Source organism: Rattus norvegicus, chromosome 2 (genome assembly GCF_036323735.1).
Source record: "Rattus norvegicus strain BN/NHsdMcwi chromosome 2, GRCr8, whole genome shotgun sequence".
In the NCBI taxonomy this organism is placed as follows: Eukaryota; Metazoa; Chordata; class Mammalia; order Rodentia; family Muridae; genus Rattus; species Rattus norvegicus.
In genome coordinates, this window is record NC_086020.1 from 197,388,592 (window position 1) to 197,408,667 (window position 20,076).

Here is a 20,076-nt window from a genome sequence, read left to right on the forward strand (position 1 = left end):
ACAGTAAAACTGTCTATGTCTATGTTACACTTGTGTTTCCATGGGACAGACTCCATTCCGAGTGCTTTATCCCCCAGCCTCACCCTGACAGCATGACTGAGGAAACCGAGTCACAGCTAAAGCACAACAGACTGGAATAAGGCCCTAGACCTGCTGGCCCCTGTGCTGTTGTGCTTCGATCACTGCTGTTTGACTCACAAGAGCATGAAGGAGGCCAGCCCAGAGCAGCCCAGCCTTAGGCATGGGCACAGCTCACACTCTGCAGCCAGTCTCGGGTTGGATCAACATTTGAAGTTAAGAGGAATAGGGGACACGGAAGACAAATTGGGCCAGGAGCCAAGGCCACTCAGGAGCCCCTTAGAAGCAGCTAGAGTTGATCTAGAGGATCCCCACTCCCTACCAAAACCTACCCTGACTTCTCAGGTAAGCAACAGACTTCTGAAGTCAGTAGGGGCAGCACTGTACTCCCAAAGATATTCTCCAGGGTCTGATGCACGCCTGCTGAGCACCATAGCAGCAGCCATAACGATGTTCACAGTAGACTCATCCCACTTCTGAGTCCGTTCACCAACGGACTTTACCAATTTCATTCATAAGCTCCTTGATCCTTTGGAAGTTTACTATGCACTGACTGAATGTTAGCTTCAGTTCTGCCCTCTCTTCTCTCTCTACAGCCTGTTAACAAGGAGGTGGGGCTTAAGAGAACACAGTACTTATTTCACAAATGAACTCCTAAACAGAAAGGTCATGTGAGTATCCCATGGACTACGAAGCTCTTTGCACCAAGACTGGAAACAGATATTGTCTGCTCCTCTGCTTTCACCAAGCTGAGCAGTGCACAGCCCTGTGCTGTGCAAATATGAGAGGCAGTCACTGATCTGTTCCATGAACAGAGGACTGGAGTCTGGAAGTTCATGCCATAGTTTCTAGTCCCTGAGTCTACATGTGGCCGGTAAACCCTTAGCATCAATCCCTTTCTAAAGCAATCTTCCTGTCCAGTCTGAGTCCCTCCTCAGAGTAAGAGGATGTGCACTCAGAGGCTTTGAGTTCTGATAGCCTGAATCTGCATTCTAAGCCAAGAACCCTGATGTCCACTTGGCAAGCTGACATGGCAACTTACGGACTCATACAATCTAGAGATTGGTCCCCACCACACCATCTACCAGCTAACTTAGCCTAGACAGTGTATGATCCTCTCTGAGCCTCAGTATCTTTCTTGGTGAAAAGTCAGTCCACATCTTTCCCTAAGCCTAACTATAGGCATTAAACAAATCAAATACCCACAGTGCACTTCTACCCTGTCTGCCAGAGCTGGCCAACACACAGTAAGTACAGAGCACAAAAAGAGGTGTTGGTCATACCAGGAAGATCATATCAACAAAAAAAAATTATGGGGTCTTTCTGGGCCCCTAAACAGTGGTGAGAGGAACTGAGAACTTCTCCCTCTGGAGGGGATGCACAGAGGATTACAAATCTATTTTCTTTTGGGGGATTTTTAGGACTTTATTGTTGTGTGCTTTCTGTACAATAAATTAAATTGTTTAAAATGTAAATTTTGATAATTTTTGACATAAGTATGCACCTGCAAAGCCATCAATACACTCAAGATAATAAACATAACCCTCTCCCTAGCCCCAAAGAAATCCCTTGGCAGTCCATCTCCCATACCCCTCCCAGGACTTCTATCCATACAACTGTTGACCGGCCTCCTGTCTTTGGAGATAACAGTGCTTTGAATCTTCTAGAATAGCAGATAAATGGAGCTGCACAATAACTCTGACACTACGTGTGAGTGCTTATTCAAGAGTTACCTACATAAACCCTTCTTTTAATGATTATAATTGCTCCCACTCCCAGCAGTGGTCAACACAACTTTTCCCTAAAGTCAAGGCCTGGCTCCCATGCAGAAAACCACACAAACACAAATGGGGAAAGGAAAAGTCTGAGTGGGTTTGTGGTGTCTCATCAAAGAAAAGGAACAAGGGACACCCTGGTTTTTCTTTTGAAACCAAAACTAAGAACTGGAGATCCAGAAAAGGAACTTGATAATCAAAGCCTTTCTGGTTTAACTTACCAGTGTAACTAGTTAGCTATCCACTCCCTTAGCTTACCTGGTCCCACAACTTAGCCTTTTCCACAGCGAGAAAGAGCTTTGCTTTCTTGTTTGACAGATCAGGAGATTCAACCTCAAGGATCTGGGATTTCAGATTCTCACAGCTAATAAGTGTCTACGCTGGGAACTGGACCCACATTCTCTTTTCTACTATTTTGTTCCCAGCCCTGATACTGTCAAATGTATCCAGAGAGCAACCTTTCAGGGCAAGAGCTGTTGTCATAGCCTTTTCTTCTTCTTTGCCTTCATTAGTTTTTTTTTCCATTATCATTCACACTTAGGTCAGAGGGAAGAGGGAAAGTAGATGCCACATGAGAAGACAATAGCAGGGGCCAAAGGAAAATCCCAAAGAGAAGTGCAATTCAGAGACAACTTGTCACAACACACACAGGCATACACACGCACACACACACACACACACACACACACACATACACACACAGAGAGACACACAGAGGCACACACACTCATACAGGCACACATACACACTCACACAGGCACACTTACAAGAACTCGCACACACAGTCATATGCATGCACACAGACACACGCACACATGGATACACACACTGACAAGCACAACAACAAACACACACAAAGGCACACACACGTGGGCTCACACATGCACAGGGCACACATATGCATGTGAACGCACACACTCACAAAGGCACATATACTCACACAGACACACTCAAACACACGAGAACATAGATACATACACACAGGCATGCACACACACACACACACACACACACACACACACACACACACTTACTCATACAGGCACACACACTGGGGAATTAATTCCCAGGAACCCTGAAATGACAAGAGTCTGATTCAAGACCTAGAACCACCTCTTCTTGTCCTTGTGCAGGTCACTTCCCTCTCTCTGCCTCTGTGGCCTATCCAATGACTTGTACTGACAGGCAAGTCACAAGACTATAAGGACTGAAGGTTGTGCTGGGTCACAGGTGTTCAGCACAGCACCTGACACATGGTAAGCACAAGCCACCAATTAAGATGATTATTAATTCCCCTGCAAGGTTATTTTGCTATCCATACCTTTTGTTCTGTAAACAAGGCAATGAAAATATATACACACTTTTTAGTGGACATAGGCATGACAAATAGGAGAAACAGAGACCCTCGGGGGAATCATCCAGAAGGAGTACTTAGCTGAGCACTTTTGCTGAATAGCCAAGACAGTGAGAGGCAGGAAGAATAAGAAACACAGGCTTAGGTACAAGGAGAAACATAAACTGAAAGCTAGGACGTCTGAGGAGAGCAGACAGAGCATTAGAAACCATTGATAATTAGGTGATTGTTAGGTGTAAACTCTTCCTGCACAGTTTACCACTGACAGGGTGCTTCTTCTGCAGCAAATTTACTTATCCATTAACTGACAGAGATTGAAGTTTGAATTTGACAAGCAAAACACCCAGACCAGACTCTGGATCCTGCACTAACAACCCAATTTAATAGACAATCTTCCAGGAGCCAGAAGCCAAACTAGTATGGTCTTACCAGTCATCAACTTCCCTCTAAGCTCACCAAAGCCTTCTCAGGATATTCCTTATAGCTCTAGGTAGGGTCCCAATCTGCCACCCACCTTACAGACTGCCACTGGGGAATGGCCGTATTGCTCGGTACCTTCCCTTGCAGGGAAGCAGACTTTCAGAGCTTCTGATACTTGCATAGAGAGAATCGTCTTAGCAGAAAGGGCCCAGGAAGAGTCTTTCACACACCAGAGCCTCTCTGATCGGAGCTCCGAGGCCCATCTCAATGAGTCCCCCTGTGGAGTATCTACATAGGTTGTTCCAACAGGACCTGCAGCACTGTCCTAGTGAATACTTGGAGCTTTTGCAAGTTTTGCAAGCCAATCTGGACCCCTAAACACTCCTATCCCCAACCAAGCCAAGAACTTCCTATACAAATTGTTTCAGAGGCAAAGGGCATGACCTGACCTGCTCTACCCTGCGCCCCCAGGGTTCAGATCATGGGCCAGCTAGTATTGTCAAGATCTGTGAGAGGGCTTTTGTGAGGAGCCTGCTCTCCCAAGGGCAACTGTGTGTCCCTCAGCCTTCTCTGTCCAGAGCCCTAGGGAAAGGAAGTCAGAGAGGATAGAAGCCAGTCCTGCAGTTCTGTCGTTCCTGCAGCTCCTCCAGCCCCCACCCCGTGGGGGGGGGGGGGCAAAGACAACAGTGAATTTCTGCTACACTGCAGTCTGGCCTTCACCTGCTGTATTGCCCTGGGAAGCCCAATCTGTACTGGGTAAGAGAGAGGTGGGGCTCCGGGTACTGAAAGGGACGCAGAAACAGAAGACTGGAGTGGGGGGAACTGGGGTCTGCAGATTCTGTCTGGCAGCATCGTAATAATAGCAACATATCTCCCTCGGGGCTGGATCCCGCTCGGGCCTGGGATGGTATTGATCAGTTCATCCTGCCTACTTCATTATGTTGGCAAGAACCTCTCAAGCGCTCCTCAACTTCTACCCTCTCCCCTGCCTCCCGACCCAGGCAGCATCCAGCTGAGCTCTGCACGGAGTTTTGGTTGGTAACCTAGGGTTCTATCAAAGAATGGGGTCTTTTCTTTGCGGTGGTGGTCGGGGACACGGGGATCTAACCCAATGGACAGCTCAGTGGTGGCAGTGGCGAGCGACACACCTCGCTAGCTCTGGCCCCAGCCGGCCCCTTTAATTCGAGTTCGCTGCGGGGCCAGGTGCGGCGCTGCGTGGCGCGGTGCGGCGCGGTGCGGCTGCGGGCGGCGGCCGGGCGCTCCGTACGCGCCGCCCGCGGGACTGCAGAGTCGGCTCCCGGCTGGCCGCCCGCACCCCGCCGCCACAACCGCCACCGCCCCGCTGTCCGGGTTCTGCCTGCCCTGTCTATCACCCAGGAACATGGAGGCTCGGGTACCCATCTGCAAGGGTAAATCAGTGTCCGGCATTCTGCTGCTCATGCTGCCATCCCTGACCGGCTGCAGCGCCCATAAGGGCTGCAAGGCATCCCCGTGGTCTGGGTGGGCGAGCTGGTACCGACCCCTGATGTCGGCCTAGAGGGTTGTGGACCTGCACTGGCTGCGTGGGACTTAAGGGGGAGACTTGTTCCTGCAGAAGAGTGCATGGAATGGGCTCGGGGACCCTGTGGTCTGTGCGTGACATAGGGCGGAGGGCGCAGATTGGAGCTGGCGGGGTGATGGGAAGTGCAGCTGACTGCATAGCCACGTCTGGTAAATAGTGGGTGGGTAGGACCCGAGTCACTTGGGTCCTCCTGGTTGCGTTTGCCTCTTGGCAACGGAGTAAAATGGGCTTCTCTGCAGTCTCTTGTTTTTTCCACTTGGCTGGGGTGGTGGGCTGCGGTGAAGAGGAAGCTAGATCTGGGGCAGCTGCCTGGCGACGACTGCTCTGCACCCTCAGAGTTCAGGCTCCCCTGTTTTCAGGTGGAGACGGAGCCTCGGTGGTCCCTCGGCTGGACCTCGCAGGCACCAACTAGGCTGCCCTCGGGCCCGCAGCGGGAGCCCACCGCACTGCGCGCAGGAAGGGGTTAAGGTGGCACACTCTAGCGGTCCGGCGGCTGCGGGCTCCGGTCAGCGGAGCAGATTCCGGCGGGAGCGCGCCCGGCGGAATCCCGGCTGGAGCCCGGGGCGATGGGATAGGGCCCAGACCCCTCCTGGGCTCTGGGGCCGGCAGGATTGGGTCGGCGGGGGACTAGCCCGGAAGCCAGCTTTCTCTAGGCTCCCCCTCTCTGTGAAGCCAATCGCCTCGCAGTCAGGCAGCTAGAGCGTTCGTTCTGTGCTTCCCTGCTGAGATGTGAGGGATTTTCTCTCGGGAAGAAATCAGTGGTCGAGTGCCTGCCCAGCTCAAATGCCATCCAGCCCAGAGCAAGGTCTGAGGCCCAGGGATCCCGGAGGGAGAGTAAGTTCGGCGACCCCCTATTGGGTATTCTACAGAGGCTGCCTGTGGGGCCTCTCTAGCTAGGAAGGAGTGTGTGTTGGAGTGGAAGGATGGCTTCTTTACCAGGACGTGGCTAAGGTCAGAGAGGAAAACCCTCCCCCTTGGGAGGTATGTGTTCTGACACGGAGAAAGCTGGGTCGCTCCTGTTGGCGGCTGAGGATAGGGAGAAAGTGCTTCAAGCTGATGGGAAAGGAAAGCTTACACTTACCCAGGAGAGGCTAGGAAGAGGCTACAGGGCGGTGGTTCTCATTCACAAGAACCATGGAAAGTAGGCGTGGGGGCTTGCCACTTGCTGTGAGGGGATCTGCCAGAGCCTTTCTAAGTCTTGGTCTCCGCTGCGTGGAAGCCCTGGTTCCACCTTGCTGCTGTGTTTTCCAGGCAACGTCACACCTCCTGAGGACAGCCAGGAGGACTCTGGCTTTTGCTGAGCTGTGCATCTTACCTCCTTCCTTCCAAAGGCTTCAGACCCAAGCTCCACTCTCCTCAAGTCGTGCGCTGTGCCCCTGGCTAAGCATCTCACTGTCCCTCAAGCCCCATCCAGTCCTAGAGCACACCTCGAGGACCTGCCCTCCTGCTCAGAATGACTCACCATTATTTCCAGCTCAAGTGAGAAGATGTGACGGGGACTGAGCTGCCTATTTGTGTATCTGTGGCATCAGATCTGCTCTTCAAGGAAGAGAACCTCAGGCTCCTGCCTGGCCAGGTAAATCAATCAATCACTAACAGCCATATAGAGGCATCGGGGGTGGTATCAGTGACCAAGACCCAGGCCCCAAACACCCTACCATGAATACCTTTGGTGCAGGTATTGTCAAAACATTAGCACGGTGCCTGGCAGAGGGCTCCCTTCTCTATTCCTCCTATAGAGCTATGTCCCAGGATGTGTGTGGTACTCAGAATCCTATCTCCTCAGCCTGCCTCCAGTGCAGGCCATTCTATAGCTTCCTTGAAAGATTGTTCCCTGAACCCTACTGACCCCTAGACAAGTGACAAGGTAAAAGTTTTAGTGGCAAAAGTGATGATACAGCCATGTTTCTGAACTCTTGGGAACATCAAGTACATACACCTCATGTCAGGTTGCCAGTGACTGGTGATCTCATGTCCTTACCTGCCTCTGTCTTTCAGCCAAAGGAGGCTGTGACTCCAACTCACAGAAGGCTCTGGGTCTTTCCTACAGGAGCGCAGACTAATGCTTCTGTGTTTCCTGGGGCCCAGTTACCAGCACCCTGAGTTCCCTGCTGCAGGCAGCTGGAAGGCATAAAATAAAGCACACTCCTCAGCCCCAATTATGACAGTGGCTACCGGAGACCCAGTGGATGAGGCTGCTGCCCTCCCTGGGCACCCTCAAGACACCTATGACCCAGAGGCAGACCACGAGTGCTGTGAGAGAGTGGTGATTAACATCTCAGGCCTGCGGTTCGAGACTCAGCTAAAGACCTTAGCCCAGTTCCCAGAGACCCTCTTAGGAGACCCCAAGAAACGGATGAGGTACTTTGATCCCCTCCGAAATGAGTACTTTTTTGATCGCAACCGCCCTAGCTTTGATGCCATTTTGTACTACTACCAGTCTGGGGGCAGGTTGAGGCGACCTGTGAATGTGCCCTTAGATATCTTCTCTGAAGAAATCCGGTTTTATGAGCTAGGAGAAGAGGCAATGGAGATGTTTCGGGAGGATGAAGGCTACATCAAGGAAGAAGAACGTCCCCTGCCTGAAAATGAGTTTCAGAGACAGGTGTGGCTTCTCTTTGAATACCCTGAGAGCTCAGGGCCGGCCAGGATCATAGCCATTGTATCTGTGATGGTCATTCTGATCTCGATCGTCAGCTTCTGTCTGGAAACCTTGCCCATCTTCCGGGATGAGAACGAGGACATGCATGGTGGTGGGGTGACCTTCCACACCTATTCCAACAGCACCATTGGGTACCAGCAGTCCACCTCCTTCACCGACCCTTTCTTCATCGTAGAGACTCTCTGCATCATCTGGTTCTCCTTTGAGTTTCTGGTTAGATTCTTTGCCTGTCCCAGCAAAGCTGGCTTCTTCACCAACATCATGAACATCATTGACATTGTGGCTATCATCCCTTACTTTATCACCCTGGGGACAGAGTTAGCTGAGAAGCCAGAGGACGCCCAGCAAGGCCAGCAGGCCATGTCACTGGCCATTCTCCGTGTCATCCGGTTGGTAAGAGTCTTTAGGATTTTCAAGTTGTCCAGACACTCCAAAGGTCTGCAGATTCTAGGTCAGACCCTCAAAGCCAGCATGAGGGAATTGGGCCTCCTGATATTCTTCCTCTTCATTGGGGTCATCCTCTTCTCTAGTGCTGTCTATTTTGCAGAAGCTGATGAGCGAGATTCCCAGTTCCCCAGCATCCCGGATGCCTTCTGGTGGGCAGTCGTCTCCATGACAACTGTAGGCTATGGAGACATGGTTCCAACTACCATTGGGGGAAAGATAGTGGGTTCTCTGTGTGCAATTGCAGGTGTGTTAACCATTGCCTTACCAGTCCCTGTCATAGTGTCTAATTTCAACTACTTCTACCACCGGGAGACAGAGGGAGAGGAGCAGGCCCAGTACTTGCAAGTGACAAGTTGTCCAAAGATCCCGTCCTCCCCTGACCTAAAGAAAAGTAGAAGTGCCTCTACCATAAGTAAGTCTGATTACATGGAGATACAGGAGGGAGTAAACAACAGTAATGAGGACTTTAGAGAGGAGAACTTAAAAACAGCCAACTGTACCTTGGCTAACACAAACTATGTGAATATTACCAAAATGTTAACTGATGTCTGATTGAAACCTATTAATGTACTCACAGCTCAACAGGACTAATGCAGATATTGCATAATAGCCTGCATTGTAGTCAGTGTTCTACAGTGTGCATCTGGTTCTGCATGGAAAGCAATAGTCGTGCAAGTGACTTTTGATCTTTTGATTTTTGATTTAGAACACAGAATATTTATCATGGCTTTCATGAAATCTTTATCACCGACTTACAGGTTTCCAAAGATGAGAGTCACCCATGGAGCCAGCATCTCAGAAAGGCACAATGCAGCCCCCTCATAGCCCCCACACCATATCAACACCACCTATCTTCCCGCTTAAACACCTGGGAGGTGCATTCTCCCCCACCCCACACCTACTACCCCATTTCAGCCCATCTGCCCCTTCACAGAGGAACACACCATCATGGCTTAGTTCTAACGTCCGGTGACGACTCCAAAGGTCATCCCCACTTTCGCATTGAGAGGAACACACAGTCCTGTGTGTTGGGACTACTTTCTGTGTCACAGGCTGGGCTTTGTGAACTGCAGTTACCAACTAGATGCTCCTGAGGCTTATGTTTCATAACGGAAAATGCTGCATTCTGCTTTTTCTCTGCAGTGTCGGTGTGAGGGAAGCCCGGGGGTGGGGGAGGGACAGTTTATATGTCCAAATCTGAGTTGTCAAGTTTCACATTTGTTCCCTTAGGCCTATGGGGAGAAGCTACCTAATTTAGGGACTTCTCAGCCTCAGTTACCATTTCGCAAGCTTCGGGGTCACAGAACATGTTCGATTTCCTCTTTTACTCTGGAGTTTGCAGACGTCTGCTTTCCTGATGGTGTGGCCCAGCTCCACTGACACTGCAGTGGAGTAAACCAGTCATGCAATAGAGCTGCATGGGTGTTCACTGCATGAATCTCAATATTTAAAACACAGGAGATAACCTATTTTCCTAGTAGCCAATACAGTATTCCTACTTAGAGTATTAATAGCCTCGGGATGGAATTGAACTAGGGTTTTTTCACATCAGAAGGCAAAAAGCCCTCCATCGGGGTAAAACAAACGGACCGTTTGGAATGGGGAACCAAAACCTCTAGCTGGCCCTCTCAGCTCCCCTCTGTTCTTTCAGTGGGAGCACCGACCCTGCCACACCAGGAGAATAGACAGAGAAGTCACAGTGTAAACACTCACATGACTGAACTTTGGGAATTAATCTAGTCATGGGCATGACTACACAGCTTACCAGGGAACTGGTCCTGAGGACAGGCAGGTCTGTGGGTTCAATGTATATAAATATATATCTGCTATCTGTCTCTCTCATGTGTTCCTCTAGCAAGCTATAGAAAAATTGCATTTGAACATTGTATATGCTTATGCAATATTTTGACACAGGGCAATTAATGCATGTGTTTGACAATGTGCACTAGAATATATATACATACACAAGTGCGTGTATATGTACAGTATACACACACATATATTCATTCTCTGGAGTTCAGTCAGAAGCAAATCTATTGCTTGGTGGGTTGGTTGTGTAAGAAACCCAATGGGTATGGTAAACCCACTGGGCCTGGGTTTGCTGTCATTGCCTCAGACACACTCCAGTGTTCATGGATTCCTAGACATTAGAATTGTCTTTCTGCCCTCCATGTGCTGCAGCTTCAGTTTCACATGGCTGAAGCTTGTCTTACTGAGTGCACAAGGGTCCTATAGCCCTCACAGCTCCAGTTATCCTGGGCCAGGCCCACCCAGGCTTCCTTCCTAAAATCCACCTCATAAATCATCTCCATTATTATCCTCTGCCCCATTTGATCCTCTATCGTTTGGTTCTACATCCATCATTTTCATGAACCTGTCCATAGGACGGATCCTCTGCTTTGAAACCAAGGAGTAAAACTCCCTGGGACCAGATTCTGCTGCTCTAGATTTAAAGGAAGCCTCCTATTGGTGGAAATTTCCTAATTCCAGAACCAAGGGATGGACTCCCTAAATGACCTAAAACATCATTTTGATTACTAAACTCAGACTCTCTCTCCCTAGCATACTGGTAGTAAGAGCTACCCTTTAAAAAAAAAGGATACGTAAAGAATTAATCCTCACCCCAAAACCAAGTAAAGAATGGAGAGCACTGTGCATCCTAGAGAATGTGTTGGCCCTAAGAAGAGAGTGGGGAAAGCCTTTGCTTTCCAGCATGGGGAGCCATGCTGGGTTTCTTTGCCTTTTGACACAGTGGCTTAAATTCCCCAAATACAAAGAACTGTGGTCAGGCTGTACAGTATTGATTCCAGTCTAGGTCTTGCTGTTCACTAGATGGTACCTACAGTTGTCTTGGGGGAGGGGGCACCAGCTCAGGGTGCTAGCACAGGGTGCTCATTAGTTCCTGGTCACCCATATCCCCAGGTGACTGCAGGGCATCCCATGCCAGGCACAAAGCCTCTGTGCTTCTCTTCTTCTCCTTTGTGGGAGGTGGTGCTGAATTTCATGACGTGGAGTGGAAGGGACAAACTTAGGAGAATAGAAGGTTAAAGCAAACCGTGCATAAGGTCTAGGCCCAGGGAAGTTAGCTATTCACAAAACCTTTGGCCTGGGAACCATAATATGTCCACACCTATGCATGCACATGCATCATAACATAAATGATAGGTTATTGTCACATACAAATATAAAATATGCGGCATACATGCAAAGTGCACACAGGCCAAAATAATATAAGAGGCATACACATAAAAGATAGACAAAACACATATATGCTGTCTAAACATGCGTTGTGCATACCAACATGGAATATCTGCAAGAGATGTATTTGCCCATGTGCAAATACACAGCATACAGCTCAGATGCGAAATACACAAATCCAACTGGGTACAATGCATATACATTCAAATTATGCAAGTGATAATTTGTTATTGTTTCTGCACACAAGTTCAGCATATATACACAGTGCACTGAAGTACACTAGGTACATGAAAACACAGTACCCATGCCCATGAATACACGGAGAATGTAGACACTGAATCATTAACCATGCCTCTGCTTCCACCCCTAAAAATTGATGGATGAAGGCAAGGGATCAGATTTAATTGCTTTTCCTTGCCCATATCAATATCCCTCAGTATTCTCCAAGGAGCCTCTTCTTTGACATCCAACCTCATTCCTGAGACATAACTCCTGAGGTTTCAAGTTGGAAAGATATGCCACCCCATCAAACACTGGAATCTCAGAGCTTTCTACCCTTTTGCCTTCCTCCAAGTAGCCCTCAGAGTGCAGGGTGTGGGAACTACAAGAGCTGGCAACCTCATATGGGCTTCCTTGCTACCCCTTTTCTTTCTGAGGAAATCTACACTGAGGACCCAAACTCCTCTCCAAGTGTCTGGAATGTCCAGATTTATCCCTATTGTTTTGAAGTACTGATGGCCCAAGAAACTATAGGATTCTGGACTCTGAACCAGGTTGAAATGCCCCAACTTTCTTTGAGCCAAAAGATCTTACCCACTTTCCAAAGTACTCCTTTGTCTGGAGCCAGGTCAGAAAATTGATTCTCTCTATAGACTTAGCTCTTCAAACAAGCCACCTTTTGTTGCTCCTGGCATTTCACTCACTCTTAAGCACGGGTCCAATGAAGTCAACTCTCAATTTATTCAATCCAAACTTCTTTTCCCCTTACTTCCCAACCTGCGCTCCCAGGGAACTCTGGCTTCCCATTCAATTGTTGTGCCTTGACAAAATTGCAAACCAACTTAGTTGAAGTAAAATGTGATGAGGTACATTAATCTATGGCTGGAGGAGCAGTTAATTTTTAGAGGGTCTGGTCTTTGTCTTCTATTCTAACACTAAATTTAAACACTTGGTAAGATTACCTACCATCACAGAGCCCAGGGGCTTCTTCTTCCTGCTAATAGGACCAACTGGGGCCTGCGCATTTTGGCAAAGGATTTACCCAAAATGGAAGTTAAAAGTTGCATCCAGCCTTGGATCAAGTTTCATGGGCTTAACTCTTATAGCCCTGAGTACCAGTATCGTAACCCTCTCTTCAGGCCTCTATAGAGAAGGCAACAAGAGCAGGGAATGGACATGTGGTCCAAAACTTGTATACTTAACACACTGAGACTTGTGTTTCCAAAGAAAGATATCAATTTCCACCCTAGCTTCCTGAGATACCTCTGTGGCCTCAGAAATTTTTAAAAGTTGTTTCTGCGAGATTGGAAAGGAAAGAGTCCAGGAAAACTAGAAAAGTTGTCAGGGAGAGAAAGCAAAAGAGCTGTTGAATTTCTGAGTAAATTTATCAGGAGCCAAGTTTTCATTGATTAATTAAATTTAATTCAGGAACCCAAATTTAATTTAGTTATGGCTCTATGCCTTTCTAGAACTTCAGTGGTGTATTAGAGTCAAGTCTTAGTGAGAAAAGTCAGCGCTTCCAAAGATCCTCAGTCAGGGAATTCATTGCTAGCCATAGTCATGGAAAGGAGTTAGAAATGCATCTTCCCCAGAGAAAAACTATAGGAAGTACAAACAGCATGTAAAGGCCATGAGCACAGTCCTCTGACTTGTTAACCTAGGATAGAGGACGACCCCAGAGCTCTTCCTCATCCAGTCTGCATGTGGAGAATGGGATGGCTAAAGCCTGAGAAGGTGCTGATGTGTAAGGTACTCCTGGTTACATAATAGAGGTTCCTTTTGACAAAGTGTTCATTATCCAGGTTCAAACTCATGACCTTAACTCATTAACATCATTAGCCACCCAGCATGAGGTGTACGCTGGGAGCTGTCTTGGTAGTTATAGTGACCACCATCATATACCCTCTGACTTGGCCCTTGCTGAGACCAACACACACACACACACACACACACACACACACACACACACACACACACACACACACACACAGAGAGAGAGAGCAGAAAGCAGGGAAGGAGAGGTAAGGGGTCCCTTACACACTCCTCAAGCAACCTCGTCTACTTTTTCCTTCTTCCTGCTCCCTTCTCCCTAAAACTCAGCTCCATCTCTCACAGTTTGTGTCTAACATTTTTAAAGAGGAAATGTGCAATAAAAGCAATAGTGACTGTTTTCTTTAGCAATAGCTCTTTCAAAATCTTGCTCTCAGGACTGAAAAGTGATAGATGATTCCTACATCATCAGATAATGCCCTTGACCTCTGGACATCTGTTCACAGTTTCTGTAGTTCTTCTTCCCACATGGTCATATGAATGATTCCTGTCTTCTGAGGTCTGACCTCCTTCCGGAATGAACACATACATAGAGGCGCAGTATGCACTCAAGGAAGGCCCGCGAGAAGGCTTTCTTTTGTCATTCTGTCTCTTTTCGTCATGCACCTCTGAGTGTGTGTCTCTGTGGCCCTCTCCCACTGCCCCGTCTCTCTACCAGTTCTTTAGCAGTACCCTAGAAACTTTTAGGCACTGAAACCTCACATCGTGACCTCATGTCAGCCTGTCTTGTTGACTTTGTGTCTGTCTGTCAGGTGTAATGGAAGTCTATAAGAGAGTGCTTACCAATAGATAAGAATAAAGCATCCTGAGCCATTACAGAAGATCTTTTCCATGCACTAAAAACCATTACTTGATTCTTTTGCAGCCCTCTCCAGGGAAAGGAATACGAGGGAATGTAGCCCTGAGGTGTACAGCTGGGATCAGTTACTTGGGCAGAGTTGGGAATTGACCTCTGACTCTCCTTCACAATAGGCTGACTTGATCAACCATAGAGACTCCATCAGAGCTTCCGAGCAGAGTGAGTCTTACGGCTTTGGGTAGGGGTGGACGGGAACAGAGGTGTGGGTGGCCAAGGAATATCAACAGTGAAATAATCCCCACCTCTCACTACAGGATGCCCCTGTGCAAATATTTTCTGTATTACCCAGGGTTTCGGAAAGGACTCCTTTCTTGAAACATCTGGGAAGTAAGTTATTGACCTTCAGACTGGAATTCAGGGCAGGCTGGCCCACCCCAGGAGCCTATTCCATTCCTTCTCAGGCTACTTTGCTCCATACACCCTTGCATAGCCTAACATTGGGAAGTCTCAAGGAGGAGAGTCCCGGATGCTTTGCAATCCCGGTTGTTTGAGGAGAGATGGGAAAATGTGTGGTTCCACCCTTGTGATTGGAAAGTAGTATTCCCTCTCGCCTGAGTTAAGTAAAGCATTGGGAGATGACACAAGACCTTGCATGGCTCAGAGTCAACCTTCTAAACCTCAGAGCTTGGTGCATGGAAACAGGTGAAGCAGACCAAAAAGACAGGCTCGATGATGCAGGCTGTAAAGTTAATCTGGAAGTGGGCACATCATGGCTTATCAGATGCTGCTGCTCCTGTCACTTGCCACTTCCTACTAAATGTATAGAAAGACAGTATAATTCTTGTCAATCGAGGTTTTAGTTCATTGGTCCTGAGTTATTAGAGGTTTTCCATATATACATATCCCTGTGTATATATGTATAGTATATGTATATATGTATGCCATTATTTAAAAAAAAAATCACACAAATAGGCATTGACCCATCTCCTCGGTTTCACTAATGTGGAATACGTTCTAAGGAATAAGCTGTATTTACTTGAATTTTAACATGACCTTCTTTGCATTATTCTTTTCACCTCCCTAGTTCTGCTCGCTCTTCTGCTTAAGAACTTGTCTAGAAGGCATTTATTCAAACAAAAGAACAGGCTCAGGGTCGCCACTTTCCCTTCCCTGCCAGGTGGCTGCCTGCCTCAAGGATCAAAGGGAATTGAGATCCCAGGGCCAGGTGCTTTCTTAGCCTTTATTTTGTCTGCCTCTGGTTGGCGGTTGGCCGGTTGGCCGTAACCTAATCTCTAAAGACTAGAAGAGTTATGCCCAACTCTGTAGCTAGGGAAGTGGAACACTAGGAGACTTGGCTCAGTGCTGGTCTATTTAGCTTTCTCTCAGTCAGTGTTAGAGTCCTAGGGTTGACTTTCATGAGTTTCTGAAATATCCTCTGTGAAGAACGGGGCTTTGGGGCCATTGGTAGAACTAAATCACATATAGCTGAGTCTGATCAGAGAGAGAGAGAGAGAGAGAGAGAGAGAGAGAGAGAGAGAGAGAGAGAGAACAGAGGGCCAGGCCTAGAGCAACTAAAACCCACTTGTGTCTTTGGGGATGAGCTGTAGACTGCTGGGTGGGATCCTAAACATGCCCTACTTTCTATCTTGCCTAGCAGTGTTAAACTCATGGGGAAACACTTTTCTAGGCCTCATCTCCTGCATTAGACTGTGTGCACTCTACTTAGAAGTGGGTGGGAGGGATTCCTCACTAGTATCTGAAGCAGTTAAGGTGATACAGGGGTGGCTGTCATTTCCCCCTCATTCCCACAAGCTAGACAATCTGGTCAAGTGAGCCATCACCCAGTAGTAGAAGCCTTTTAACCTTGACTTAGCATGACCAGCCGCTAAGTGCTGCAGTTGAAGCAGCCTGTCTACATGGCCACTTCTCGTCCTGCATGAGCCTCAGCATGGAAACTAATCTAGCTTCCCGTGCTCCTCTTCACTCCTAAAATAGTTAGATATGTTCCAGATGAGTGTGCCGCTGAGAAGCCCTTGCATCATTCTCCTGACGGATGCATAGGGCAGGTGTGATTACATAATAATGTAGACAGCTGCTGCTACGGCTACATAATTAAGGCGAGTAGAGAAGTGGCTGGGTGATGGGGCCTTAGGTAGCTACCCAGAGGACTATATGCTGTGTCTCTAGGTCCTTGGAAGAGGCCTCCAAGCCCTGCTTCTCCTTGAAAATGACTCCCTAGACACGGCTGCCTTGTTTGTCTGACTGCATAAACACTCAGGGCGACAGAGAAAGCAAAGGAGGAGCTTAGGGAAGATAGTATTCAGGGGCATGCTTTGCTAGCAGACAACTACCATATTAGTTGTTAATGTGACTGACTTCTGGACTTACGAAGTGTAAGACAGAGACTCTGACCTACCAGGTGAGGGTAAAAGGAGCACACGAGTTCAAGGCTAAGAACTGGAATAGCAAAGCAAGGGGAGAGGCCTGGATGGCTTTGGCAAGGGTGAGCCTCAGCTCCTGAGCGTTTGAACATGCTCCGTGCTTGCCCCAGTTCTGCCTTCACGTGGGAGCCAGCGACCCAATTTCCTTTTGTTGTCGTGCTTGGATGGTTTCTTCATTTGAAGGGCTCCAGGAAGCTGGAAAGTCCCATGATTGAGCTCTAGCCTGCTGAGCAAACAATGCCCCAGCCAAATTGGCCTCTTCCTGGGTTTCTGCATCCATGTGCCCCTCTCGCCACTGAGGGTAATCTTGGAACAGCCAGGATGAATGGTGCCAGCAAGCAAGGAGGATTCTCTCGTTTCCATTACAGACAGAGCTGTAAAGCTCATAAGTGAAGGCTGTTGTGTGCTTATGTGCTTATTATATAGGCTGGAGAACATATCTATATATAATATATCATATATATTATATAAGTGTGTGTATAAATATATGTGTATGTATGTATATTTATATGCACAATGCCGAAATAGCCGCTCACTTAGGCTCATGCAGCACAGACTAATTAGGGTTCCACTGGCTTCTTTGCTGTTCATGCATGACTCTGCAGCTGCCTTCCCATGTCCTGACTCTAAAAAAAAAAAAAAAATCACTGAAAACTCAGAGAGGAGAGGAAGATAAATAAGCCTTTTTGAGATCAATAGGAAAAAAGGAACTCCAAGGCTGATAGCAAAGCTTCCTAAGGATGATGCTGAAAGGGAACTTGGGTCTCCATGGTGATAAGAGACAGGGAACCAATGAGAGCTGAAGGCGGAGCAGGACTTGTGTGGAGGACTCATGGGAGTTGGGAGTCATTTAACTATTTGTTTGCTTCATGAGAATTTAGATACCAGCTGTAACTGCATTGCACAGGGTGTACAGATGTTTTCATTCTTGCTGACATATTCTGGAAGCTTTCGGCCCCACCAACACTGCCCCACCCAGGACTTCTGCAGCTGAGAGTTCCTGTGTCAGTAGGGTCTGATATATGTACATAGATTATACATATATGTGTACATATGTGCCTCAATGAACATTGCCTGTTCACCTTATCATGGGTGTACATAGACTTCATAGAGCCCCACAGTCTTTTGTAAATATTGACACAAGTAAATAAGTATATAAATATATATTACTGAGGATTTATTTTAACATTATTCTGTGTGAAATGACAAAAATAAAATTTTTGACAGACAATCGTGCTTTCGACCCTCTTCTTTGTTGGATTATTGTCTTTACGAAATAAAAATGTGCCTGTCTTCCTATCCACTCTCTGAAGCCATGAAAGGTCATCAGACTAGAACTGCCCATTTGCAGTCCACCAGGGACTATCTTGGCTCTATGCCCATCTGCCAATGCCTGTGAGCCCTGTGTAGACACCGTGGGACATGGGGAGAGCCGAAATGGGCTTGGGATTGCCTCCATTACATCAGCGTCTTTGGTATGGCTAGAGAATATATGGGAAAGGAGGAATCTAGCACAAAATCCGAAGCCAGCCTAGGGGTACTTTAACTCCTACGTCATCCACCTTTGCTAGCCCTACTGCCTGCATACCCAAAGTCACTCCTCACTGCTGCACATGCTGTGGAGCCTGGACCAGCCAGACTCTCAGCTCTCAAATGATACTGCCTACCTTGACCTTTCAAGAAATAGCCATGGCAATATCTCTCAGATGATAGAGGTAACACTCACACGACTCTGAGATCAGTCCCTAACACTGCACAGACCAAGCATGGGGGTACACGCCTATAATCTCAGCACTCTGAAGGTGGAGGCAGGAGGATCAGAAATGCAAGGCCATCTTTAGCTACATGAGTCTGAGCATAGCCTAGAACACGTGACACCCTGTCCCCAAAATAAAATTAAATTAAAAGAAACAGGAGGAGCCTGGTTCCCTAGCTATATAGGCGCCCCTTGGAGAGGTGAGGCCCATGTGTCTTCTTGCCTCTCGGGGTTATATGCATCCAGAACTGGACCTCCTACCTTTCAGGTGGCTCAAAAGCTGCCATGGTATAGAGGATGACCACAATGAAATCTGCCTTTAGCCACCAGCAAATACAATCGGTCTCACCCAACACCCATCTCTTATCTTGCCCAAGCCTCCCATTCCAGACTCCCAGATTCTCCTCTTAACAGTGTGCCACGTTCTGCCACTGGGAAACCAACCAAGCCTTTCCTCTATCCTACCCGACCCTCCCTCGCATCTTAATCTTACCTTTAGAAGGCTGTGTTTCTGGGCATCAGGCACTGAGGTGACAAGGAAGAGGATAAAAATATGTGAAGCAATTTGATGCTGGCCTTTCCACGGTGAGTATGTCTTGTGGCACGAGAGGCTTGCAAGATCTCTAGACCTTTGCAGAGAAGATCACTCTGAGTAACAGGATGAGGCTCCCTTTCTCAAAGTGGGAAGTGCAGTCAGGCTCCCAGGCTAACCCTCTTGTTAGTCTACCCTACCAGACATGAAATTCCTAACTACAAGGGGCTGAGGGGTGGCACCTTTGTAGACTTTTGTCTGACCCTGAGTGCTTAGATCTAGTTAGGGGAAGCGTGTGGAGGGAAGAAAATAAAAGCTTTATGGGTGGGAACTGAAATATCAAGGTCCCCAGTAGTCTCTACTTAATGAGAGAGTGATCAGATAGTGCAGTGTAGACTTCCCAAGCCAATTGAGCATGCTGGACCTTCTCTGCCAGGCCTGGAGCTCCTACCCTGTTTTTCTCCATCGTAAAGGCCAGAGCCCTGAACTGTGCCCACGAGTAACTCCCAGTTCAGGGAGGCTTGGATGATAATGGGTTGGAACACTTACTAGGGAAAGATCCCATCTAGTTCAGGACCAGGTGTGAGTAGGGAAAAGCAGCACCGTATTGGTCCAACTACAAAACAAAATGCAGCCCTCACTCCCAACCCCCTGAACTTGTGAAAGAAGAGCTCCTACCAAAGGAGCATCTTGAGTGTCTGTTGTGTCCCTCACAGCTGTGAGACCTTGGAACATACATCTCTGAGCCTCGGTTTACACACATCTGCAAAAGGACACATGAAGCCTGCTCAGTCTTGTGAAGATTAAATGAGCATCCAGTAGATTGTAAATAGCAAAAACTATGTAAATGTATCTTCTCACAAACTCCCCTGCTGAAAACACCATACAGAGCAGGACACTGAGCAATCTGAGACATAAATGGATGGATTTGGGGCTGGGGAAATTGTTCAGGAGGTAAAGTGCCTGCTGAAGTCTTGAATACCCAATTCAGGTCCCCAACGTGC

General features: G+C 47.8%; 1 protein-coding gene across 10 annotated transcripts; it reads left to right on the top strand.

Moving 5' to 3' along the window:
- Positions 1-4,154: 4,154 nt before the first annotated feature.
- Positions 4,155-18,015, top strand: Kcna2 (potassium voltage-gated channel subfamily A member 2). 10 transcript variants are annotated; one of them, XM_006233133.5, is made up of 3 exons: positions 4,155-4,383; positions 6,440-6,764; positions 7,187-18,015. In XM_006233133.5, the coding sequence occupies exon 3, from the start codon at positions 7,350-7,352 to the stop codon at positions 8,847-8,849; it is 1,500 nt and encodes a 499-aa protein (XP_006233195.1). In that variant the 5' UTR covers positions 4,155-4,383; positions 6,440-6,764; positions 7,187-7,349; the 3' UTR covers positions 8,850-18,015. The 10 variants fall into 10 exon arrangements, with proteins under 10 accessions (XP_006233195.1, XP_063137433.1, XP_006233196.1 ...); XM_063281363.1 differs by having other exon boundaries at positions 4,185-4,383; positions 7,239-18,015; XM_006233134.5 differs by having other exon boundaries at positions 4,382-4,661.
- The last annotated feature ends 2,061 nt before the right edge of the window (positions 18,016-20,076 follow it).

What these genes read in the sequence shown, in the direction of transcription:
- Kcna2 (XM_006233133.5), top strand. Translation starts at nt 7,350, where the DNA reads ATGACAGTGGCTACCGGAGACCCAGTGGATGAGGCTGCTGCCCTCCCT.